Here is a 21,656-nt window from a genome sequence, read left to right on the forward strand (position 1 = left end):
TCTAAAATACTAGAATAAAACCTCATTTCCTTGGTCCTAACTGGCACTATCAATGTAATAACAGCTTTCCGGGGTATGTGTGGGGGAGAGGTGGAGAGAAAAATGAGGGTGGGGAAGGACACAGGATTTTATTTTTTTAAGATTTTATTTATTTATTCATGGAGACACAGAGAAAGAGAGTCAGAGACATAGGCAGAGGGAGAAGCAGGCTCCCTGCAGGAAGCCTGATGTGGGACTCCATCCTGAGACTCCAGGATCATGACCTGAATCAAAGGCAGACGCTCAACCACTGAGCCACTCAGGTACTCTGGACACAGGACTTTTTTTTTTTTTTTTTTTTTTTTTTTGACACAGGACTTTTAAAAAGGTAATCTTTCTCCCCAAACCCACAATCCATCTAATATGGAGAAAAGCATTAGGCACATGCCACTTGAGGGACATTCTACAAAATACCTGACCAGTGTTCCTTAAAACTATCAAAGTCATCAAGAACAAGGAAAGTCTGGAAACTCGAGACAGGATAACTAAGTGTAATATGCTGTCCTGCGTGGGATCCTGGAATAAAAAAAGGACACCAGGTAAAACCTAAGGAAATCTGAATATAGTTAATAATAATGCATTGATATTGGTTAATTAATTGTTGCAAATGTACCACATGAATGTCAGATATTAATAAAAGAAAAACTGGGTCTCCTGGCTGGTTCAGTTGGTAGACTATGCGATTCTTCATCTTGGGACACCTGGGTGGCTCAGCAGTTGAGCATCTGCATTTGGCTCAGGGTGTGATCCCAGAGTCCCAGGATCGAGTCCCACATCAGGCTCCCTGCATGGAGCCTGCTTCTCCCTCTGCCTGTGTCTCTGCCTCTCTCTCTCTCTGTCTCTCATGAATAAATAAATTAAAATAGTTTTAAAAAATAAGGAAATTCATAAAAAAAAAAGTAGGGGAAACTCTCCATTTCGCGGTTGTGAGTTCAAGTCCTATGGCAGGTGTAGAGATGACTTAAAAAATAAATTCTTGAAAAAATAAGGGAAATGATGCAGAGTATTTGGGAACTTGGAACTATCTTTGCAATTTTTCTATAAATCTAGAATTTCTACAATAAAAAATGTATTGGAAAAAATGAAAGTCTTATCTGAGATTTTTGGGAATGGCTGACTGTGTTGTTTGTCTTATCATAAAAACTCTGAACCAAAAACACCCTCTCAACTCTAAAGAGCTTTGGGCACTTTCCAGAAAAGGACTGGCCAGTTTTTATTGTTTCTGCTGGTCCAGGTGGCACATTTTATGATTCCTGTGTTGTACAGTAATGAGATCTGACACAGGGAAGGGCATGCTAGAAGTTACTAGAATAAAGGCAGAACTGGGTGGGGAGTCCTGTTTGCCTTTCCCAGTATCACTTGTAGGCTTTGTGTGTGTGTGTAGGGGGGACTAGCTGGGATGAATTCAATTCTATTCAGTTCAACAAACGTTTACTAGCACTTCTTCTGTTGTGGAAGCACCTGGAAATCTGAAATCAGGTACGGTTCAGTTGCCTGCTCAAGGGCCTTGTGCTACGATTGGGAAGCAAAAAAATATTGTAAAGAAGTAATTTCAGGACAAGAGGGGAAGTGTCTTGGTGGCCTGGAGGGAGCCAGGAGAGAAGGCCTAGGGGAAACACGTCAGCCTGAAGTGCAGGTGGACCCCGTCAGAGAAAAAGGTGGTTGTTGATTCTGTGGGGGCTCTGCTGCGTCTGACTTTTTATAGAGCTTCACCTGGTGGTGGGCTGGGCCGGGCTCTAAGGCTCATGCTCTGACAAGGCGTAGGTCTGACCCTCAGTGGCCCAGTTCCTGTGAGAGCCTGGAAGGGCTTTAGTGCAGGAACTAAGAGCAAAAACAAGGTCCACGTAACCCCCCTTACTCCTGGGTCTCTGAGAAAAGAGAAGGGAGATTTTTGCAGGAGTTTCCTGTCTGTAAAACATGTTGGCACTCCTAGGACAGAGGGACAGCTCTTTGTTTTCTGTGGAGGATTTAGGGACAGATTAGCCTGGCGGGACGAGGGAGATGAATGCAATTTTCTTCTGCCGTCTGATAGTGAAGCATGGCCATATCTCCTCTAGGCTGGGAACCAGGTCTGGGAGACACTCCTGGTGCAGGGCCTCCCTGCTTCCCTGTGGGAGAATAAAGGAGCCTCTGGGCCTCAGGTCAAAGCTCTGTACAAGCCCACTGTACAAATGTGAGAGATTTTCTTTCTTTTTCATAGTAAGTCTCTGCATTAAAAGAAGCAATTTCCCAAACTGTGCCAAGTTTTATCCTATATATTTTGAAATTACTTCCTACTTTTCCATGTTTTCTGAGGCCTGGTGGGCAGATACCTGTGGGGTCCTCTTGTCTCTCTGCTTGGAGCCTTTGCTTCTTGGAGCCTTTGTGATAACCATCCGGTCCCCTTCTCACATCCCAAAGTTCTCCCTCTCAAAGATGTATGTATGCTTGCATCATCTCCTGACAGAGCTAACACTCTTCCCTTCCTAAACTTGGGTGAGGAATGAAACTCTACCTGCTTGGCTTTTTTCAGCACATGGTATAGTCTCCCAGGCTATAATTCTTTGGTAAATTATGCCAATAATTGCCCAGATTTGGGGGGATTGGTCTTTTGTAACATCTTCCTTTTATGGATTTCCCGAACATGATGAAATGGCCCTGGTATCTGGATGAAGATTTATTTTTATTTTTTATTTTTATTTTTAAAATTTATTTATTCATGAGAGACACAGAGAGAGGCAGAGACATAAGCGGAGAGAAAAGCAGGCTCCCTGTGGGGAGCCTGATGCAGGACTCAATCCCAGGACCCCAGGATTATGACCTGAGCAGAAGGCAGATGCTCAACTACTGAGCCACCCACACATCCCAGATGAAGATTTAGAAAGTGGTATGCGGAGATAAATTTACAATTATTGAGAAAGAAAAAGGATGTAATATGGAAACATGATTTTTTTTTGAAAATGTGATCCTTAAAGTGGATATAGATAGGCTAGTATAAGGATTTCTTAGTATCTTTAAGGAAAGAAAGCCAGAAATCAATATTTAGGCCTATCTTTTAAAAATGCAAGCACTGAACAGTGATTTAGTGATAGTGGTCTTATCAGAGGATGTTTTTCTTCTATAACTTACTTAGATGTGACTTAAGTTCTCTTTGCAATAACTGTATTATAGTTAAAATATCTTGAAAAGATAGGCTATGATTTTACATTTGGCTTGAGGGATAAGAAATGGGTTTACATGTTATTTTTGCATTTTGTGAAACTGGCTACAAATCAGAGGAATACAAACAGAATTATTTTTAACTGATTTGTTCAAATCATACACGCTATTGCTTTTAGAGAAAATGGTTTCTGGAAGAAATGGCCAGCAAGATTCCCTGATTGATGGATCCAATAAGCTGACTTTCGTACCTACCATGTGCTGTGTTACCTCCTAGAAATTCAAAGATGAGTAAATCCGAGCTGCTGACACCAAGCGCTCATAGCTTGGCTTGAGAAGATAGTAAACAGAACATTATTGTCCGGTATGATGTGTTCTGTAATAGTCACATAGTCAGAGCATGGGAACAGCAGATGGAAGTAAGACTTTATAAAGGGGCCAGGGTCTTGCTCTGCCTAATTCAGCTGGGACTGGTGATACTTGACTTTTAAATTGACAGCTGAAGCATAAGCAAGAGTTCAGAAGGGCAGGTAAAGCACATCCTAGGCAGAGAATCAGCCGTGCAAAGAATAGAGAATGCAGAGTGCATTCAGGCATTATAGACACTTCACTGTGATTGGGATAAAGAGAAGAGGAATGATCAAAGATGAGGCTGGGAAGGTCTGCAGGGCCCAGCTCTCTCTTTTTGTTTTTTTTTTAAAGATTTTATTTATTTATTCATGAGAGACAGAGAAGGAGGCAGAGGCAGAGGGAGAAGCAGACTCCCCGTGGAGCAGGGAGCCCAATGTGGGGCTCGATTCCAGGACCCTGGGATCATGACCTGAGCCGAAAGCAGATGTTTAACCACTGAGCCACCCAGGTAGCCCCCTCATTTCTCTTTATGTAAGGCCTTATACAGCACACAAAGGAGGCAGACACTAGACATTACCCTGCAGACTAATACTTCTCAAACTTCAATGTCCACCAGATACCCATAGGGAGCTCCCTTAAAATGATACTTGAGGGCACCTGGGTGGCTCAGTCAGTTAAGCATCTGCCTTTGGCTAAGGTCATGATCCCTGAGTTCCAGGATCAAGTCCCACAACAGGCTCCCTGCTCAGCAAGAGTCTGCTTCTCCCTCTGCCCCTTACCCTGCTTGGGCTCTCTCTCTCTCTCTCTCTCTCTCTCTCTCTCTCTCAGTCTCACTCTCTGTGTCTCCCAAATAAATAAATAAAATCTTAAAAAAAAAACTCTGCAAAAATAAAATGATACTTGAAGAAATAAATGAAAATACAATGACATTTGATGGGGGCGCTTGGGTGGCTCAGTCTGTTAGGCTGCTGATCTTGATTTTGACTCAGGTCATGATCTCAGGGTCCTAGGATCCAGCCCCAGACTGGGCTTGGTGTCAGGCTCTGTGCTCAGTGTGGAATCTGCTTCAGGATTCTCTCTCTCCCTCTGCCTCTCCCCCGCTTGCTCTTTCTCTAAAATGAATTAAAAAAAAAAAAAAAGACACTTGATAGGTCTGTCACCACTTCTAATGAGCCCCACGTGTTTTGTGGCTGCAATCAAGTGACCTTCTGGCCTCACCAAGGGAGCAAATCATTACAGATTCCAGCACCAGGAATGGATTTCTTGTGTGCTCAGCTCTGATGTCTTCTGCCCTTTGGAAGGAGGGGTGTACAGTGGGACCTGGGTCACCAGAGCCTCCAGGCTGGTGAGTGGTACCCACAGGCTGCATCCTGGGTTTATGGCAGGTGTGCTACGAGTAATATTTTCTATGCATTCTGTGATGGAAAGAAAAGCAGGGGGATGCCTGGGTGGCTCAGTGGTTCAGCGTTTGCCTTGGGCTAGGGTCATGATCCTTGCCTGGGATCGAGTCCCACACTGGGCTCCCCATAGGGAGCCTGCTTCTCCTTCTGCCTGGGCCTCTGCCTCTCTGTGTCTCTCATGAATAAATAAATAAAATCTTTTAAAAAGGAGGGGAGAGGAAGCAATGCCAGTTCAAATAAGCAGGTGTGCGCTAACAAACCACAACCTGGCTTTGTATTAGGAACCCACAGTGTTGCAACAGCTCCTGTGGCCCAGAGCCTCCTTTCCTCAAGCATTCAGTGTTTCGAGACTGAAATCTCAACTCCTAATGTACTCTGCCAGTGGGAGTGAGTTGTACTCTGCCAGTGAACTGCTGAGTTCATCCCAGCCTGTGATGGTTTCTGTTGCAGTCTCTCTGTCCCACTCAAAGTGGCAAGACTCTATTATGTGATGGCAGCCAAGGAATGGTGGGCTGAAAACACCAAATCTCCTTCTGGGACCTGACAGTTTGTACTGGTTCATTATTATACGTACAGCTCTCTAAGTTATTTTAAGTCATTTCTTAGTCCATCCTCAAAACAGAAACAAGATGATTAAGTTGGCCATTTCTCCTAATGACAGTAATAGACATCCATCCTGCACAGAAAAATACCAGCCAATGTCAAATGAATGCCAATTTGGATTTCTGCTGAGTCCATTGGTCTTTGGGTCACTGTTGTAAGCAGTGTGTGAGTATAAACATATTTGGTTATATTTGCTGTTCCATTTCTAGAAAAGAAATGGGAAGGAGGCCTTATGTTTTTAAGATTTTACTTATTTATTTGAGAGAGAGCAGGTGGAGAGGGAGAGAGAGAATCTCATTCAGGCTCCTCGCTAAATACGGAGCCTGACCTGGGGCTCCATCTCATGACCCTGACATCATGACCTGAGCCGAAATCCAGAGTTGGACATTTAACCGAGTCACCCAGATGCCTTCCCTTCCTCCTTTTTAAGATTTTATTTTTAAGTAATCTCTACACTCATAGTGGGGCTCTAACTCACAACCCTGAGATTAAGGGGTTGCATGCTCCACCCACTGAACTAGCCAGGCACCCCAGGAGGCCTTCTTGTCTACAGTGACTTTTGTCTTGCTTACAACTTTTCTGATATGATTGCTTACCTTTCCTAAACAACATAGAAAAGACAAGAGTCATGTCAATGGTTGAGAAGCATGATGATATCTGCTGTACCCCCTCGTTGTGCTGGTTTGGAGAGAACACTCACTTTCCTCCTGATGCATCTAATCTCAAGACTCTTCTCATTCTATGGGTTCCAAGGGAAAAGATGAAAGTCCTTATATCTCCTGTGTTTGAACATGCTGCTGTGTTATCCAGAGTCCGTTATGAGGAAATAAACCTCTGAAATTACAAGTTTCTCATATGTCAGAAACGTTTTTAATTGCATCCCCAGCTGACACTTTTGCCCTCTCTTCAGATAACAGCAAAACATAAACGAAAGGAGATGTAATATTACAAAATAAAAAGGAACTGGAGGAAAAAATTTGTTTTTAACCCAAGCAAGCATCTTCACTGATGCCCCTCCCACTACCTCCTCTCTGCTCCCAAATACACCATTGTAGATCTGTGGGGAAAACACAGCCCAGATATACACCATCCATACACATTTAGTGCATAGCCTGCATTATGTTATTATATATTTTTAAGCAGGGGAGAGGCATTATTGTATCCTTTATAAATACTACAATTAGACATTCAGCAGCTATAACCCACTTTGTAATCTACAAATTAAATAAAATCTAAACTAGAGTGAGCCTAATGAACTCTAGACACAACAGTAATATTAGTATGCTCCCATTGTAGAAACAGGAGCCGAAATAATTTGGTGTGGAGCTGTGTGTGTTGTCGCCTGTCTTCTCACCTCCTGGCAGGTAGTACACTTAAGTGCTATGCTTCCCAAAACACCTTTGTCAATTTACTCATTAAATAGATGTGACATTTAGACATTTTTCCTACTCTTGCTGGTTTCACCTATGAGGTATGTATAGATAAAATATGCTTTTTTTCAAAAAAATTTTATTTATTTGAGAGAGAGAGAAAGCGAGAGACAGAACATGAGTGTAGGGGGCAGGGCAGAGAGATGGGGAGAAGCAGGTTCCCCACTGAGCAGGTATCTGATGCAGGACTCGATCCCAGGACCCTGGGATCATGACCGGAGTCCAAGGCAGATGCTTAACCAACAGAGCCACCCAGACGCCCCTATCAATGACAAATAACATACAGCCAACCCCAACTTTTATTGAAGTTTTCAATAAAGATATCTTCCTTTTCCAGTGTTGGGCATAGTGTAGACCAGGAAGGCCTGAAGTGGAAAAATAAAAGTTTCTCTGCTTCTGATTCTTTTTTAAAAGTAATCTCTAGGTTTCCTATTATCGATGCCCCTTCAAGGAAAGGGATCCTATTGTTAGAACCTTAAAAGTATCCTAATGACATTGCTCCCAAGCACTATTTTAAGAATGCATTAAGGCCATTCACTCTCCCTGTAGAAGGGACCTTTTGAGTTATTTTTTTTTATTTTTATTTATTTATGATAGTCACAGAGAGAGAGAGAGAGAGGCAGAGACACAAGCAGAGGGAGAAGCAGGCTCCATGCACCGGGAGCCCGATGTGGGATTTGATCCCAGGTCTCCAGGATCGCGCCCTGGGCCAAAGGCAGGCGCCAAACCGCTGCGCCACCCAGGGATCCCCTCCTTTTGAGTTATTTAATATAGTGACTCCTAAACCTGGCTTCTCATCAAAATTGCCCACAGAGCTTTAAAAAAAAAAAGAAGAAAAGAAAAGAAAAGAAAGAAAAGAAAAGAAAAGAAAGGAAAAGAAAAGAAAAGAAAAGAAAAGAAAAAAGAAAAGAAAGGGGCACCTGGGTGATTCAGTGGTTGAGCATCTGCCTTTGGCTCCAGGCGTGATCCCAGGGTCCTGGGATCGAGTTCAGAATCAGGCTCCACACACAGAGCCTGTTTCTCATTCGTCTCTGCCTCAATCTGTGTCTCTCATGAATAAACAAAATCTTAAAAAAAAAAAAAAAGAAAAAAAGGAAGAGAAAAATTCTTGTCTTTGCCATTGTTTTCTGAATAAAAAGCTTTGGAGGTGAACTCCACTAGTATTTTTAGTTTTAATTTTTTTAAAGAATTTTATTTTTACGTAATCTCCACACCCAGTGTGGGGCTTGAACTCACAACCTTAAGATCAAGAATAGCATGTTCCACCAACTGAGCCAGCCAGGCACCCCCCACTATAGTCTTTTTATTTTTTTAAGATTTATTTATTTTAGAGAGAGAGAGAGACAGCATACACAAGTATGTGGGCGAGGGGCTGAGGGAGAGAGAGAGAGAATCTTAAGTAGACTTGCCACTGAGCATGGAGCCTAGTGCATGGGTTGATCCCAGAGCCCAAGATCACAAAAACCAAGAATGAAACACCCAACTGAATGTGCCATCCAGGCACCTGCCCCACCCACCCCACCCCCACTATAGTCTTTTGAAAGCAAAGTTCTGGGGCTACCTGAGTGACTCAGCCAGTTAAGTGCCTGCCTTTAGCTCAGGTCATGATCTCAGGGTCCTGGAACAAGGCCGCACATATTCTCTCTCTCCCTATGACCCTCTCTCGGTCCTCTCCCTGCTCATGCTCTCTCTCTCAAATAAATCAGTCCTAAAAAAAGTTAGTTTGTACAGATTAGGACCCAAACTCCATGTGTTGCATTTGCTTATTCTGTCTCTTGCATTTCCTTTAATTTAGAGGAGTGTAGCTTATTCCTGATGCTCCATAATTTTTATGCTATTGACTGGTTGAAGAAACCAGGTTTGTCTTTCAGATGCCCTACCTTTTTTTTTTCTTCAAGATTTTATTTATTTATTCATCAGGGACACAGAGAGGCAGAGACACAGGAAGAGGGAGAAGCAGGCTCCATGCAGGGAGCCTGATGTGGGACTCGATCCCAGGACCCAGGATCACAGCCTGGGCCAAAGGCAGAGGCTCAACACTGAGCCACCCAGGTGTCCCAATGTCCTACCTTTTGGATGTGGCTGATTGCTTCTGTGTAGTACCATTTTACTTGTTAGATCTACCAGAATGATTAGATTCAGTCTCAACTTTTTTGGGCAGTGATCCTTTATAGATAATACTCTTTACTTCATACAGCATTATGTTGGGAGGCATGTGACATCTGCTTATTCTGTTGGAGGCTGAAGGACTCAGGTGATGACACCTTCCACTGTAAAGTTCTCCATCAACTTCTTTCCTAATAGTTTTGGTGTCCATTGTTGATTGTGGTCTAGACTTCATCAGTGTTTGCAAAACAGTTCTTTTTTTTTTTTTAATCCCCATCATTCTTCCTATATTTATGAGCTGAGCATTTTTCTGAAAAAGGGAACTTAACCTCACCAGTGGGGATAATCTGTTTACTCTGAAAATAGTTTGCTCAGAGCAGGGACTATAAATGCTTACTTTTTAGTGAAATAAATTAATAAAATAAGCGTGTTTGTTTTTGCATTAAATGCTGCCCTTTCCAAACTGAATGACACCTGCAAGGGGGTCTCACTGTGTGCTGCCCTGTGCTCCATACCTGCTTTCCAGCTGAGCCACCCCTTCTCCGGCACCAGAAAACTTACTGGGGCTACTGGGTCCAGCTTCATGCAGCTTCAATGTCCCCAAGTGCTGTATGTTTCTCACACAGAAATTCATGTATTAATTCCATTATCCAACAAGTGTTATTTGCCACATGCGCTTTGAGTTTGCAGCAGCCAATTACTGGTGGAGCCAGAGTGTGGCTAAGGGTATATGGTTAAGATTAACCTGAATCTTCACCTGCTCCCTCTAAAGCTACCTGACATAAATGCCTAATAAAAAAAAGAGTGCAAGTGATATGCAAATCTCCTTCATAGCAACTGGTCCAAGCCTCACTTGCTTACTGATGCCACCCCCACCTGGGGAGAAATTCTGGAGTTGCTACTGAGTCTACTAACCTCTTTCCATAGAAGAGCCCTTTATATATCTGAATGTGCAAATAGCCTTTTTTTTAACCCCCAAAACCTGATCTTCCCACCTCTGATCTTTCGAATATGTAGCAGCCTGAACAGACAGTGGTGTCCTGACAGTACAGAGCACATTGGTGTCACCCTCTCTTCATTCTAGCTACCCAAACCTGAGCAGCGGGGGAGCCAACTATGAAAAATTTTAATGCATTTGCCTGGGTATTTCCTGTTCCTCCAGAGGCACTCATTTGCCTCAAAAGGTTAGAACATTTCATCATTGAGACAGAAAGAAGGGGGCAGCTTTTGTTTTTATAGCAAAATGAGAATCATAAAGCCAGGCTTTTGTCACGAGGGAGAGGATTTTGTAGATTTCTTAGAAGTCCAATTAATACATCAGGTCAGTGGCAGAGAGAACCTGGGAAGTGAAGAAAGGCAGGTCGCCCCACAGATGAAGGGGAGTAGTTCGGTGTCCCCCAGCCCTGGGACAGCCTGGAAAGGAGGAAGGCAGAGGCAGAGGAGGAGAGGTGTGTGAAGATGCCTAGTAGCAAGGTCCAGACATGGGGGCTGGTGGTCTGCCAGGACCCCATTCCAACACTCCCTTTAAGATGGGGAATTGGAGAGGCCCCTTTCTAGACCATGCTCCAGGTACTGGAGATCCTGGTATTCCTGTCTGAACCCACTTCCTGGCTCTGCATGGGCTTCTTCTCTGGGTCCTTTTTGGATTGTGTTTGTCAGGCTGCATACCCGAGGTCCAAGGTGTGATGGAAGGAAGCTTTTGTGGGAGGGTGCCGAGGTGGGGGAGAGGAGGGCTGGCCACAGGCTGGGAACCCTGAGGCCGCCAAAATTTCTAAACTTGAGACTGACCTTCCAGGCTTCTGTTCTGCTGATGCACTTGAAAGGGGTGATGTTGGTGAGGTAGGAGGGCTGGGGACATGTGAGTAAAGACTGCCTGGGGCATATCTTTATTGGAGAGGGTGCAGGTCCCTATAGCCCCTGTAAGAAGAGAAAGCTGGGACCCTCAGCTGGGTTATTTGGTAGAGCATGCAATTCTTGATCTCCAGATTGTGAGTTCAAGCCCCATGTTGGGCAGACTTTACTAAAAAAATAAATAAATAGGGACCTCTGGGTGGCTCAGTCGGTTAAGCATCTGCATTTGGCTCAGGTTATGATCCTGGAGTCCTAGAATTGAGCCCCCATCGGGCTCCCTGCTCAGTGGGGAGCCTGCTTCTCCCTCTGGCTCTGCTGCTCCCCCTGCTTGTTCGCATGCTTTAACAAATAAATAAAATATTTTAAAAATGAAATGAAATAAAATAAAATAATAAAATAAAATAAGAGAAAGCCAATGCTTATTCTATGAATATCACCAATGACAGCAGGAAGCCAGGACTGGTCAACCAGCACACCAGGGAGAAAGCTTTGCACATGGTCCACTCTGTTCCAGGCCAGTAACCACCACTGTCAAATCATGGCCTTGGGTGGAAAATGAATTATGGATTTTTGTTCTTCATAGTTATTTATATGACCTGATATTTTTCCAAATCTGTCATTATGTGTACTCGTCAACCAGGAAGGATAGAACATCATCATCTTCTAGTTTGATTTGTAACTCTTAAATATTTGCACATGCAGTAATGGGGTGGCCTTGTGATCTTCTCCAAGCACAGCCTACAAGAGGCTGAGTCCTAGAGGAAACACACTTAGCTTAGCTCCACCTCCAGCACCAAAGTGGGAGGGGAGGGAGCTGGTTAATACGAGATGGAGGCAGAGCTTTGGGCATACAAATCTAGGACTGGCCTGAGAGCAAAGAGGCCCTGGTGCTGGGACAGTGCCATCAGAGGCAAATGGCAGTAACCCACCTTGAATGACCATACTACACCAGCAGACAATTCAGCGGGCACCAGTCGAGGGACCAGATCAAAGCAGCAACCTGCAACAGAGACTCTATCAGCCACCAGGAGGCACAACCATCCAGAAAGCAAAGAGCAGGAGAAGCAACCAATGATGTTGACAAAGACTTAAAATGTTAATTGACAGATTTAAATAGTTCCACTCCCGGACCTGCCCTACCCTGACAGATAAAGTTACTGGCAAACGGAGACTGGGTCCATTTGAGAAAATGAATATTTTCTTTGCATATCTGAGCATTAATTACATTTGCAATCCTACTACCACACATGAAGACAGCATCAACTTTTGGGGCTGGGGGTAAAGATCACATTGTTTTAACATACTTGGCTTACTGTTGACTAAAACCCCTATGTTTTTATTAGGGAAGAGCTGGTGACTCTTGATTTTGGGGTTGTGAGTTGGGGTCTCACGTTGGGATTACTTAAATAAAACTTAAGGAAAAAAAGGCCTATCTTCTTAAAATTTAAATTTGCAAATACTTAACAGGGATCTCCTTTGCTTCCCCTGCCCAAGCTGCTATTTTTTCCTTCATCAGTGACTAGTTCTCAAACTTTCCTTCATCAGTGCCACTTGAGTGGCACAGCAGAACCACTCAGAGGCTTTTTAAACACAGATGGCTGCTCTTCACCAGCCCCTCCTCCCCCTTTCTGATTCAGTAGGTCTAAAGTGGGACCAGAGGATTCACATTTCGAAAAGCTCCTAGATGATGCCAATGCTCCTGTCTCCAGACCACACAATTTGAAAATGATTGCTATTAAGCCTATGTTAATGGAGAGCCATTTTTCTGAGTTCATTCTTACAGACATGAAACAATTAGCATTGACTCATACAGCACAAATCAACCTTCCCCAAACTTGGCAGGGCCTGTTGTCTACCCATGTTGTTTATCAACAATGGAACACCATTTTTTTTTTTTTTTTGGCATGCAGGATGGGAAAATTTACGATTGAGAATATCCAGTATTGCAGAGAATATGAGGGAAGAGGTACTCCAATATCCTGTTGATGATGTTATGAATGGCTACCCCGTTTCTGGATCTAATTTAACAGCAACTACCAATACTTTTTAAGTACATATCTTTTAATACAGAATTTGCCTGCTAGAAACCCCATAAAAAATATGTACGATGTTCACAGCAACATTGGTAAGATGGAAATAATCAAATATCCCTTAATATGAAATATTAAAATCAGTAGCAAATGTCATAAAAGGTATTACCTGAATGATTGTTCTCCTATGCGTGTTTCTATAATTTAATCACTGAATAATTTTCTACAGTACGTTCTGTAGCAGAGAAGATACTCTGTAGCAAAATATCGTGGATATTCTAGCGTGGAAATCAACTGCTGAAATTCAAATGCAAGATGAAAATCCATTAACATTTGAGTAAGCTACCTTTGTACTTTATCAGATTGATTCCTTTAATGATTTTCTTTCACTCCTTGGAGACTTCATAAAGCCCTACCAAACTGCCTGGCTTGCACATCTAGGATTACATGAAAGGAAAAGTGGCTTGGAGTTCCTCCAGTGAATTTATGCCTCTCATGTTCCCATAGACACTTTAAAAAACTTTTTTGAAATACTTAAACTCACAGTAGGTTGTGAGCAGACTCTGAAGGGGCCCTGAGCACCCATCACACAGCTTCATCAACAGGTGAAGAATTGTGACGCCTCATCGGTCAGTTCAGTAAATACCACATACGCTTTTAAAGGCAGCACTTAATTTAGCCAAAGCCTTGAGAGCCTCAACGAAAAGTTATTAGAACTGAACATCTGGAAAAATGGGAAAGTGGGCAATAGGATGAATACCCTGGGGAAAGACTTGCCACAGTGTGGGAAAAATCCTCATCCTGGAGACTGCGTGCATTCTAGTTGCAGCATCACCACAAATTTTATGTTAGAGAACACATCTGTCTTATATATCTCTATTTATATGTAGATATATGTTCTATAGATAGATATGTTATCTAAGAATATGGTACATATATGATCTTGCATGAATTCTTTTGTCCTTGGGTGAGGAATGGAACCATGGAGGTCTTTCCCAATGCCACAATTGTGAATTACAAGATGGTGTTTTATTATTGGAAGATTATTTTCTGATAATTAAAACCTCAAGTGTCAAGGTAGAAGCATGTATCAGTCTTTGAAAGCAATGTCTTTTATGGAAAAGCTACCAGAATTTAAAATGTGCACAATCTTCGCCCCAGCCATTTCACAGCCATAAATTTAGCTGAGTTACCCAAGTAGGCAATGATACATTTTCAAAGATCTTACACCAATATTTTTGTAATTGTGAGAAATAGATACTAATTATAGCTTTATACAATACTAACATAATACTGATATTACTAATATTACCCAGCTGTTGAAAACAAAGTATGGATTTTGAAAGATGTTCATAAAGATCACTGAACTTGGAAACAAGTTGCAAAACATAATGCAGTATCTCGTTTATAATGCCTATCCACATGTATTTGTGGATGTATGTAGTGGTGGAATGACGAGGGCTTAAATATACAGATATACAAACATACGTGTGTATGGAGAGAGATGAAAGGATTGAGGATTTATCCAACAGTGGTGTTTATTAACTCCAGGAATTACAAGATAGGGGAGAGGTGGGGTATATCACTGTTTTTCGAATATTTTAAATTAAAAGAATAAAAAATATTCAGTGTAAAAAAAATAAAGGGTTCAAAGTGAAAGAAGCTATAAATTCTTTAACAATAAATATAGATATCGGAGTAATCAATGGTCATTCCCATATGATTTATTTTAAAAGTTCATCTTCTTGGGGCACCTGGCTAAAGCATGTGACTCTTGATCTTGGGGTTTTGAATTCGAACCCCACATTGAGGGTGGAGATTACTTAAAAATCTTAAAAAAAAAAAAAAAGAAAGAAAAAAGTTAATCTCACTGATTTGAAATGCTACCTTTCTTATGTGGCTACCATTGAGTCTACTCCTGGAATTTTTCTGTCCTGCTGTATGGCCTATTCACGTGCCAATACCAAACTTTGAATTATGGAAGATTTAAGAGTGTGTTTTAATGTCTGGTAAGGTTAGGTTTTTTTGTTTGTTTGTTTTTTAGTTTCCATAGCTTTTCTTGTATATTCTCTCAAATAGAAGTAAACATGATCATCTGTATTGGGAGAAAAATATTTTCATGATGAGTCTTAAGAATATGATACATTAAAAAAAAAGAATATGATACATCTTTTCAATAGTTAAAGCCTACTTTTCTATCAAGAGTTTTATTTTTTAAAAGTCTTCCTGTTAGGGGCACCTGGCTGGCTCAGTTGGGAGAACTTGTGGACTCTTGATCTGGGGTTTGTGAGTTTGAGCCCCACGTTGGGCATAGAGATTGAAAAAATAAACTTTAAAAAAGGTTTACACATAAATTTCTTTTTCTAATAATAAAAGGGTCTTCTCTTCAAAAGCATCTTCTAACTAGCTTAAGTTTGTGTGTATATATATAAAGTCTTTTATTTTTTAGTAAACATTTTTATTGAACTATAATTATACATACAGAAAAATGCACAAATCATAAATGTACAGCTTGATAAGTAGTCATAAAATGAATGCACCTATGTAACCAGCACCTGATGATGAAACATTACCAGCACCATAGAAGCTGCCTCATACTCTTCCTCTTCCAGGTCTTTGTTGAGCTAAAGAAGCCAGATGAAAAATCATGTATACGAATCCACTTATATAAAGTTTAAAAACAGACAAAACTGACAATTTCATCATGACAGTGCTTACCTTTGGGGGAGGGAGATAGTGAAAGGGGATGCTGATTCTTGACACCTATAGATAAGTTTTGCCTGTTTTGAACTTCATTTAAATGAAATCAGTTATATATATTCTGTCTGGGGAGTGCTACTTGTATGCATATGGTATTTCAATGTATACTTGTAATTGCTACTTTACTAAGTCATCTTACAGTTTTTCAACAAATTTCTTAAGGTTTTCTAGATACTAGATGCGTATCTGCAAATACTTCTTCCTTTCCACAAATTTCATATGGCTTTGTTTTGTCAAACTGCATTGGTTTTAGCCTTAACAATGTTAAGGGGAAGAGAGAGACAGGGGCACATCTTGCGTCTTGTTTCACTTTGTGGAAAGCCACTTTTGTATTGCTGGCTTTTGGGCAGAGGTACAGTGGTAATGAATGACTCATCAATTTCTGTTTATTGAATACATTCAGCATGAATTGAATGCTCAATTCTGTCAAATGCCTTTTCTGAAAAATGGAGAATGAATTTCTCCTTAGCTCTTAATATGATGGTACTAATAATTGCCTACTATTGAATTATCCTTGTAGTCCTATAAGAAATCCTACTTTGTCATGATTTATTAGTTTTTGAAAGTGCTGTTGGAATGTTTGCTAATACACAAGGTTTTTTGCATTGGTATTTGTGAGTGGTCTATAATTTTCTCTTTGGTACAATCTTTGTCAAGTTTTGGAAACAACGCTATTGTATTTGCTTTACAAAATCAATTTGCAAGTCTTAAAAACTTTTTTTTTTGGCACTTTGAGGTCAAGATTCTTTTCTTCTAGCTTCTAGAATTACATCAACAACATTGGGATCATTTAATCTTAAAAGTTTAGTAGAAATCCCTGGAAACCATCAATGCCTGACACTTTTTTGGTAAGGAGTCCTTTATTAGTTTCTTCAATGACAACTGGTTTTAAATTTGTGTCTAGGAGGGTAAATGCTGGCAATCTGCCTTTTCTTAAACAAGTTATTTTTCTAATTTATTACATCAAATTAGTCTTATAATTTTGAAAAATTTCATGTTTTGTGGTTATTTCTCCTGTTGTCATTTCAATCTGTGTATTTCTGCTTCCTCCCTTTTCTCTTGAATGAGTTAGCAGATTCACACCCTCTCTGCTTTTACAAATTCCTTCTGTTTTTTCTTCGTTCAGATTTTAAGACTTGTTTGTATAATTTTCAGCCTCTCCCATTTTTTAATGATATATTCTAAATACTGTAAATTACCTGTCATAACTCCTTTTTTAAAAAATTTGAAGTTTTCGTCAGTCTTGTGGTCATGTCTTTCTGGTGTGCTTTCACTGTCTTTGGGGATGTCGGCTTGCTTATTCTCTTATTTCTTCGAACTTTTGAATGAGATCTCATGGTCATCCTTCTCACAGTTTTGTGGAGTTTCCTGATTGAGAGTTTTCCTGTACTTCTTAGGAGAGGAGCGGCTCTAGGATGCCTTTTCTTAGTTCCACCGCCCTAAAGCTCCGTTTTCGTTTTGACAAAGAATTGACAGGACATTGCTACCCACCTTCCTTCCCAACGTTGACCTGGACTCTCTCTTCTCTTTGTGCTATTGTATCTGTCCCGTCAAGCTGAAATCCTAATTCTAGCTGTTTCTCCTCAGTGCTGCTAGGTTTCATCTCATTAGTTCTGAGACCTACACAGCACCAGGTCCAAACTGCTTTAGTACATTTGTCAGACTTCATTACACTGCTGAGACACCACCCTGGCTGAGAAGCAAGGGACTGTCAGAATACAGATGCTGAAACTATGCTGGCCAGTCATTTGTCCTTCCTTCCTTGTGTTTTTAAGTTCACAGGGACAACTGTCATCTAGTTTTGTAGAAAAGGGTCTGGGGCTAACCTGGTTACTCTGTATTCCTAGGGGAAGGTTCAGAAGGACCCTCCTGTGGTCATCATCCCCAAGCTTAACCCTTGTGAAATCTCTATTACAGAAAAGAGATTTTAATAATGATTTTATGATGGTTACGACAAATTATAGCGAGGAATTTACTGTATTTCAGGTACTAACTATGCCAAGTGTTTTATATGCATTATGTCATTTAATCCTTGAATAACCCTTAGGCGTTCATCCCCTCCTCACCCCAATTTTATGGATAGGAAAGTTAGGTTCCAAGATCATGCTGCTAAATTTGCACATCTGGGACTTAAACCCAAACCATAAGACTCCAGACCACCTCCTTACTAAGCTGACTCTCAAACAGTAGCAGGTCCAACCATTTCCAAACTACGGGCCACTGTGAACTGAAATTAAAGAATATTTGAAGATCTGATAAAAACGTATACACGTTACAGGTCAAATCTAAAAACACCATAGATGATGAATAGGCTGAACTGTGTGGTATGACCTGATCAATCTTGTTTTCATGCAGATGCTCAAAGCTTCTCCTACTAACTTCTGAAAAAAACCACAAAGAGGATGAGGGTAGAACACAGAGTTATTTGAGGTTCTGGACTTCTATTTCCTTGCTCATTATAAACCAATGCTAAAGAATAAATATGTGAAATATTACTTATAATTCAGTTTATTAATAAATATTGTTTTTGTAAATAACTATTTAAAAACAGGAATCCTTTTTCTGCAGTTCACTGGCTGATGTGTTCTGGTCAGCATGCCACTATGGACGGTGAACACCCACTGGGCAACAAGACTGCATAAAAAGGCCCCTCACATGTGTACCATTTAGAAATTCTATCATACTTATTGTAAATTTAGAAATTTACAATCTTTTGCTATTAAAGTATACAAGCAGTTAGGAAATATTTAAGTTTTATGAAATACTTTTAAACTTAGAATTCTCTCCCATTTACAAATAACTACTATTATTACTTTATAACTGCTAGTGGCAATTCAGAAAAACAATCTGGGTTTTTTTATAATAGCTCTACTGCCATTCCATAAATGTTATTTTAACTCCCCATGTCTAGGAAGTTACTTAGTTTGAGATAGGGATGTCTTAATTTGCAGGACTTAAATAGAAGCAACTGAAATAACTTGCTGAAAGATAACATCTGCTGTTAAGCTTATATTTTCCCCACAATCAGAAAAGGGATTTTATTTCTAATTAAAAAAATAATAAAGTTGACTTTGGCAAGATGAGTTTTAAAACTAAGGATGCCAACAACAAATGAATCAATTCTCCAAGCACATACCAGATTTCTCTTTGGAAGGACCATTATTTAAGGGCACTCTCCCCTCCAATTTAGGAAAGAAATTAAAATTTAAATAATCCCTAAACAGTAATACTAATAATTTAGTTTTTATACTGATAGTTGTGGAATAATTCAACATCAATTATCACCAAAACTTGAACTTAAACTCAGCTCCTTTAGTGAAGAGATTTTCTTATCTATTTCAGTCTTTGAACATCATTCAACAACAGTGATGGATGTGATTTATTGATAATTTGTTACTAATGAAGATGAGTTTTTACACTATTTCCTTTACAATTAGCTAGTTCACAGAATGAAGAAAACAAAAAACAAAAGTGACACCCCCATCATTAACGCCTGAACAGAACATTTCCCTTCCACTTACCTGAAAATATAAAAATATAAATGACCATGTATGGAGCTGTACCATTAAATTTACTTAGTGGTTCTGTTTTTTTTTTTACTGAGAATTTTACTTATTTATTTTGAAAAAATTAGAAAATTGTCATTTTGAAATCAGAACCACTAACATATTGAAGGCAACAAACTAAAAAAAAATCCAAATGGCTAAAAGTAACGGTTATAAAAGTACAATTTACAATATCACATATTTCAGAAAAATAAACAAAACCACTAAATGTCTTTCCTTCTAGATAACTATTTTCTCTCCAGAAAGAAAAAGCAACTAATGAAATTAAAATCAAACATAACTGTTATTCACCCCAGTGACATCTAAATAAATGACCCACACAGCACAAAACTTTCTCATTCACAATCACATAGTTAAATTATTTTTCCCTCAATTACATAATAGTCTTCTTAAATCAATGTCCCTTTAGAAAATTACTGTATTAGTTAAATCTATTCATCTTTGCTATGAAATTAATTTCATTTATAGAGGCCACATAAGTTTAACTGGCACACTTAATAAGACAAAAGTCATTCTTTAAAAATTACAGAATCATCTTTTCAAAGAAGAATCCTAGATACTTAATTCATTAAAGCAATTTTCTACCATCAGCTGTCAAGCTTTTTAAATGACCATTAAGTGTTCACCTGAAGATTATCAATGCTATGTGAACTGTAAACTTATTTTGAAGATTTGTGTCCATTTTACAGTATGATACAATTTGTACTGAAGATTTTTTTTTAAAAAGATAACCTACATACATATAGTTAATTTGCCGCAAAGAACTTCTTAGAAATACAGTATAAACATTTAAGAACCACAACAGAGTCCACTGTGGTTCAAACTTCAACAAAAATTTTCTTGAAACCCAGGACAAAGGTTACTGGCTCAAGACCATATTCCAAAGTGACATCGGCACAAGATTTGATTGTGAGACTCTACTTCTTAAAAAAAATAAAATAAAAAATAAAATAAAAATAAAAAAAAGAGAGCACACTTGGTTATACATGGCTTTTAACCTTGAGCTACAGTTATGCTACAAATCCCCCCGCCCTCCCAAACTAAATGAAGTCAGTCATGTGGAGATGTGCACATTCTCTGGGCACTGTTTAGAGTCCTTGATTTTCCAGCTCTGATGGAGATCTCGAAGGCGTTCAGAAGTCCGTGTGCTTACATTCAGGGCAGGATGAACTTTACAAATTCCACTTTCCTCCATTAGTGACAGGCCACAGATCCCAAAGTATGCATGCAAAGCATCTGAAAATGAGGTATTTGGTTTTTGTTTTTTTTTTTAATCATAATAGGCATTCTTATTTGTACATGCTGCAAAGTATTGTAGCTACATATCTATTAGTCCATCACATTAAAATTAAATTTAGAAAAATGTTAGTTTTTGAAACGTGCTCTCAAGGTCTCAAAACACCAATTAAAAAAAGAAAAAAAAAGATGATCAAAATCAGGTATTTTATCCAAGAAAATATCATTAACAAAGGAAAATAGTTCTCAAAGGAAGAGGTGACACTCTCAACATCCTCTATGGTTAAAAAAAATAGAGTAGCAGTAATATAAGACTTCTCGCTAAGTTTTCCCTTTGCTTATAAGTTTCCCTTTGCTTTTAGCTCTGTATAGTAAAAGGAAAAAATTTCCTTAAAAATGAAAATAGACCTCTGACTCTAAGTAGCAATACCTTTCCCCTCTAAGTTTTACCTCTGACATTTCCATAACCAAAGTATCTTCATACTGTGTTCAGTGAAAGAGGTCTAAACAGAATACTCTGTTGTGGAATGCTGCACCATATTTAGTTTTCCTATTTAGGGGAATGTCAGTCATCCAAAAAATGTCCGACCTGACAGTAAAAACAAACTTACATTCCCTGTGGTTATAAATACCATAATCTTTCTTCTATACTGGCTTCACTACTGTTTCCCATCTTTCAAGGGGCAGTGACCCTCTTGCATTCAAGCAGCCAGAGAAATCACATGGCTGTTCCTCCTGGACAGCCTTATACGGACTCTGAAGAGCTCAGAGCTCTGCAGTTATGGGCATACTACAAAAAACAGATTTTGTAGTCATCAAGCATTTTTCCTATTTTTGTACTGGCCATCATTTAAGGCAAAAGCTACTGAAGTTCAGACACCTTACCAACTCAAACTTTGTCAGAAGAATTAAAGAAAAAGTTTTACTTATGTGAGTATCATTTACTTTTCAAAACAGGAGTGATGAGAGAGTTGGGCCTACTCAAGATTATTTGTGAGGCCCATGTCACTCCCCTTTCATGTCTTCTCAGAGAATGCTTAGGTTTCTTTTAGCTCACTTTTCTCTCATTTTCAGACCACAAAAAATTTGATTTCCCCTATACTATGAAAGTTTCCTTCTAGTTATTCTAAAATTACAAAAGGCACA

General features: G+C 39.7%; 1 protein-coding gene and 1 long non-coding RNA gene across 5 annotated transcripts in view; one reads left to right on the forward strand and one right to left on the reverse strand.

Moving 5' to 3' along the window:
* The first annotated feature begins 1,389 nt into the window (after positions 1–1,389).
* On the forward strand, positions 1,390–19,306 carry LOC118350277 (uncharacterized). The gene is made up of 2 exons (XR_004803756.2): positions 1,390–1,518; positions 12,829–19,306. It is a non-coding gene; the product is annotated as an uncharacterized LOC118350277 (long non-coding RNA).
* Positions 19,064–21,656, reverse strand: part of PGGT1B (protein geranylgeranyltransferase type I subunit beta) — a 53,251-nt gene continuing 50,658 nt past the window's right edge. For all 4 annotated transcript variants that reach the window (XM_025446662.3, XM_025446663.3, XM_025446664.3 and 1 more), the window contains exon 9: positions 19,064–20,510. In XM_025446662.3, the coding sequence (XP_025302447.1) occupies positions 20,329–20,510 (182 nt within the window). In that variant the 3' untranslated portion in view covers positions 19,064–20,328. The remainder of the gene's footprint in view (positions 20,511–21,656) is intronic.

The sequence above is a fragment of the Canis lupus genome, chromosome 11 (assembly GCF_003254725.2).
Source record: "Canis lupus dingo isolate Sandy chromosome 11, ASM325472v2, whole genome shotgun sequence".
Classification (NCBI taxonomy): Eukaryota; Metazoa; Chordata; class Mammalia; order Carnivora; family Canidae; genus Canis; species Canis lupus.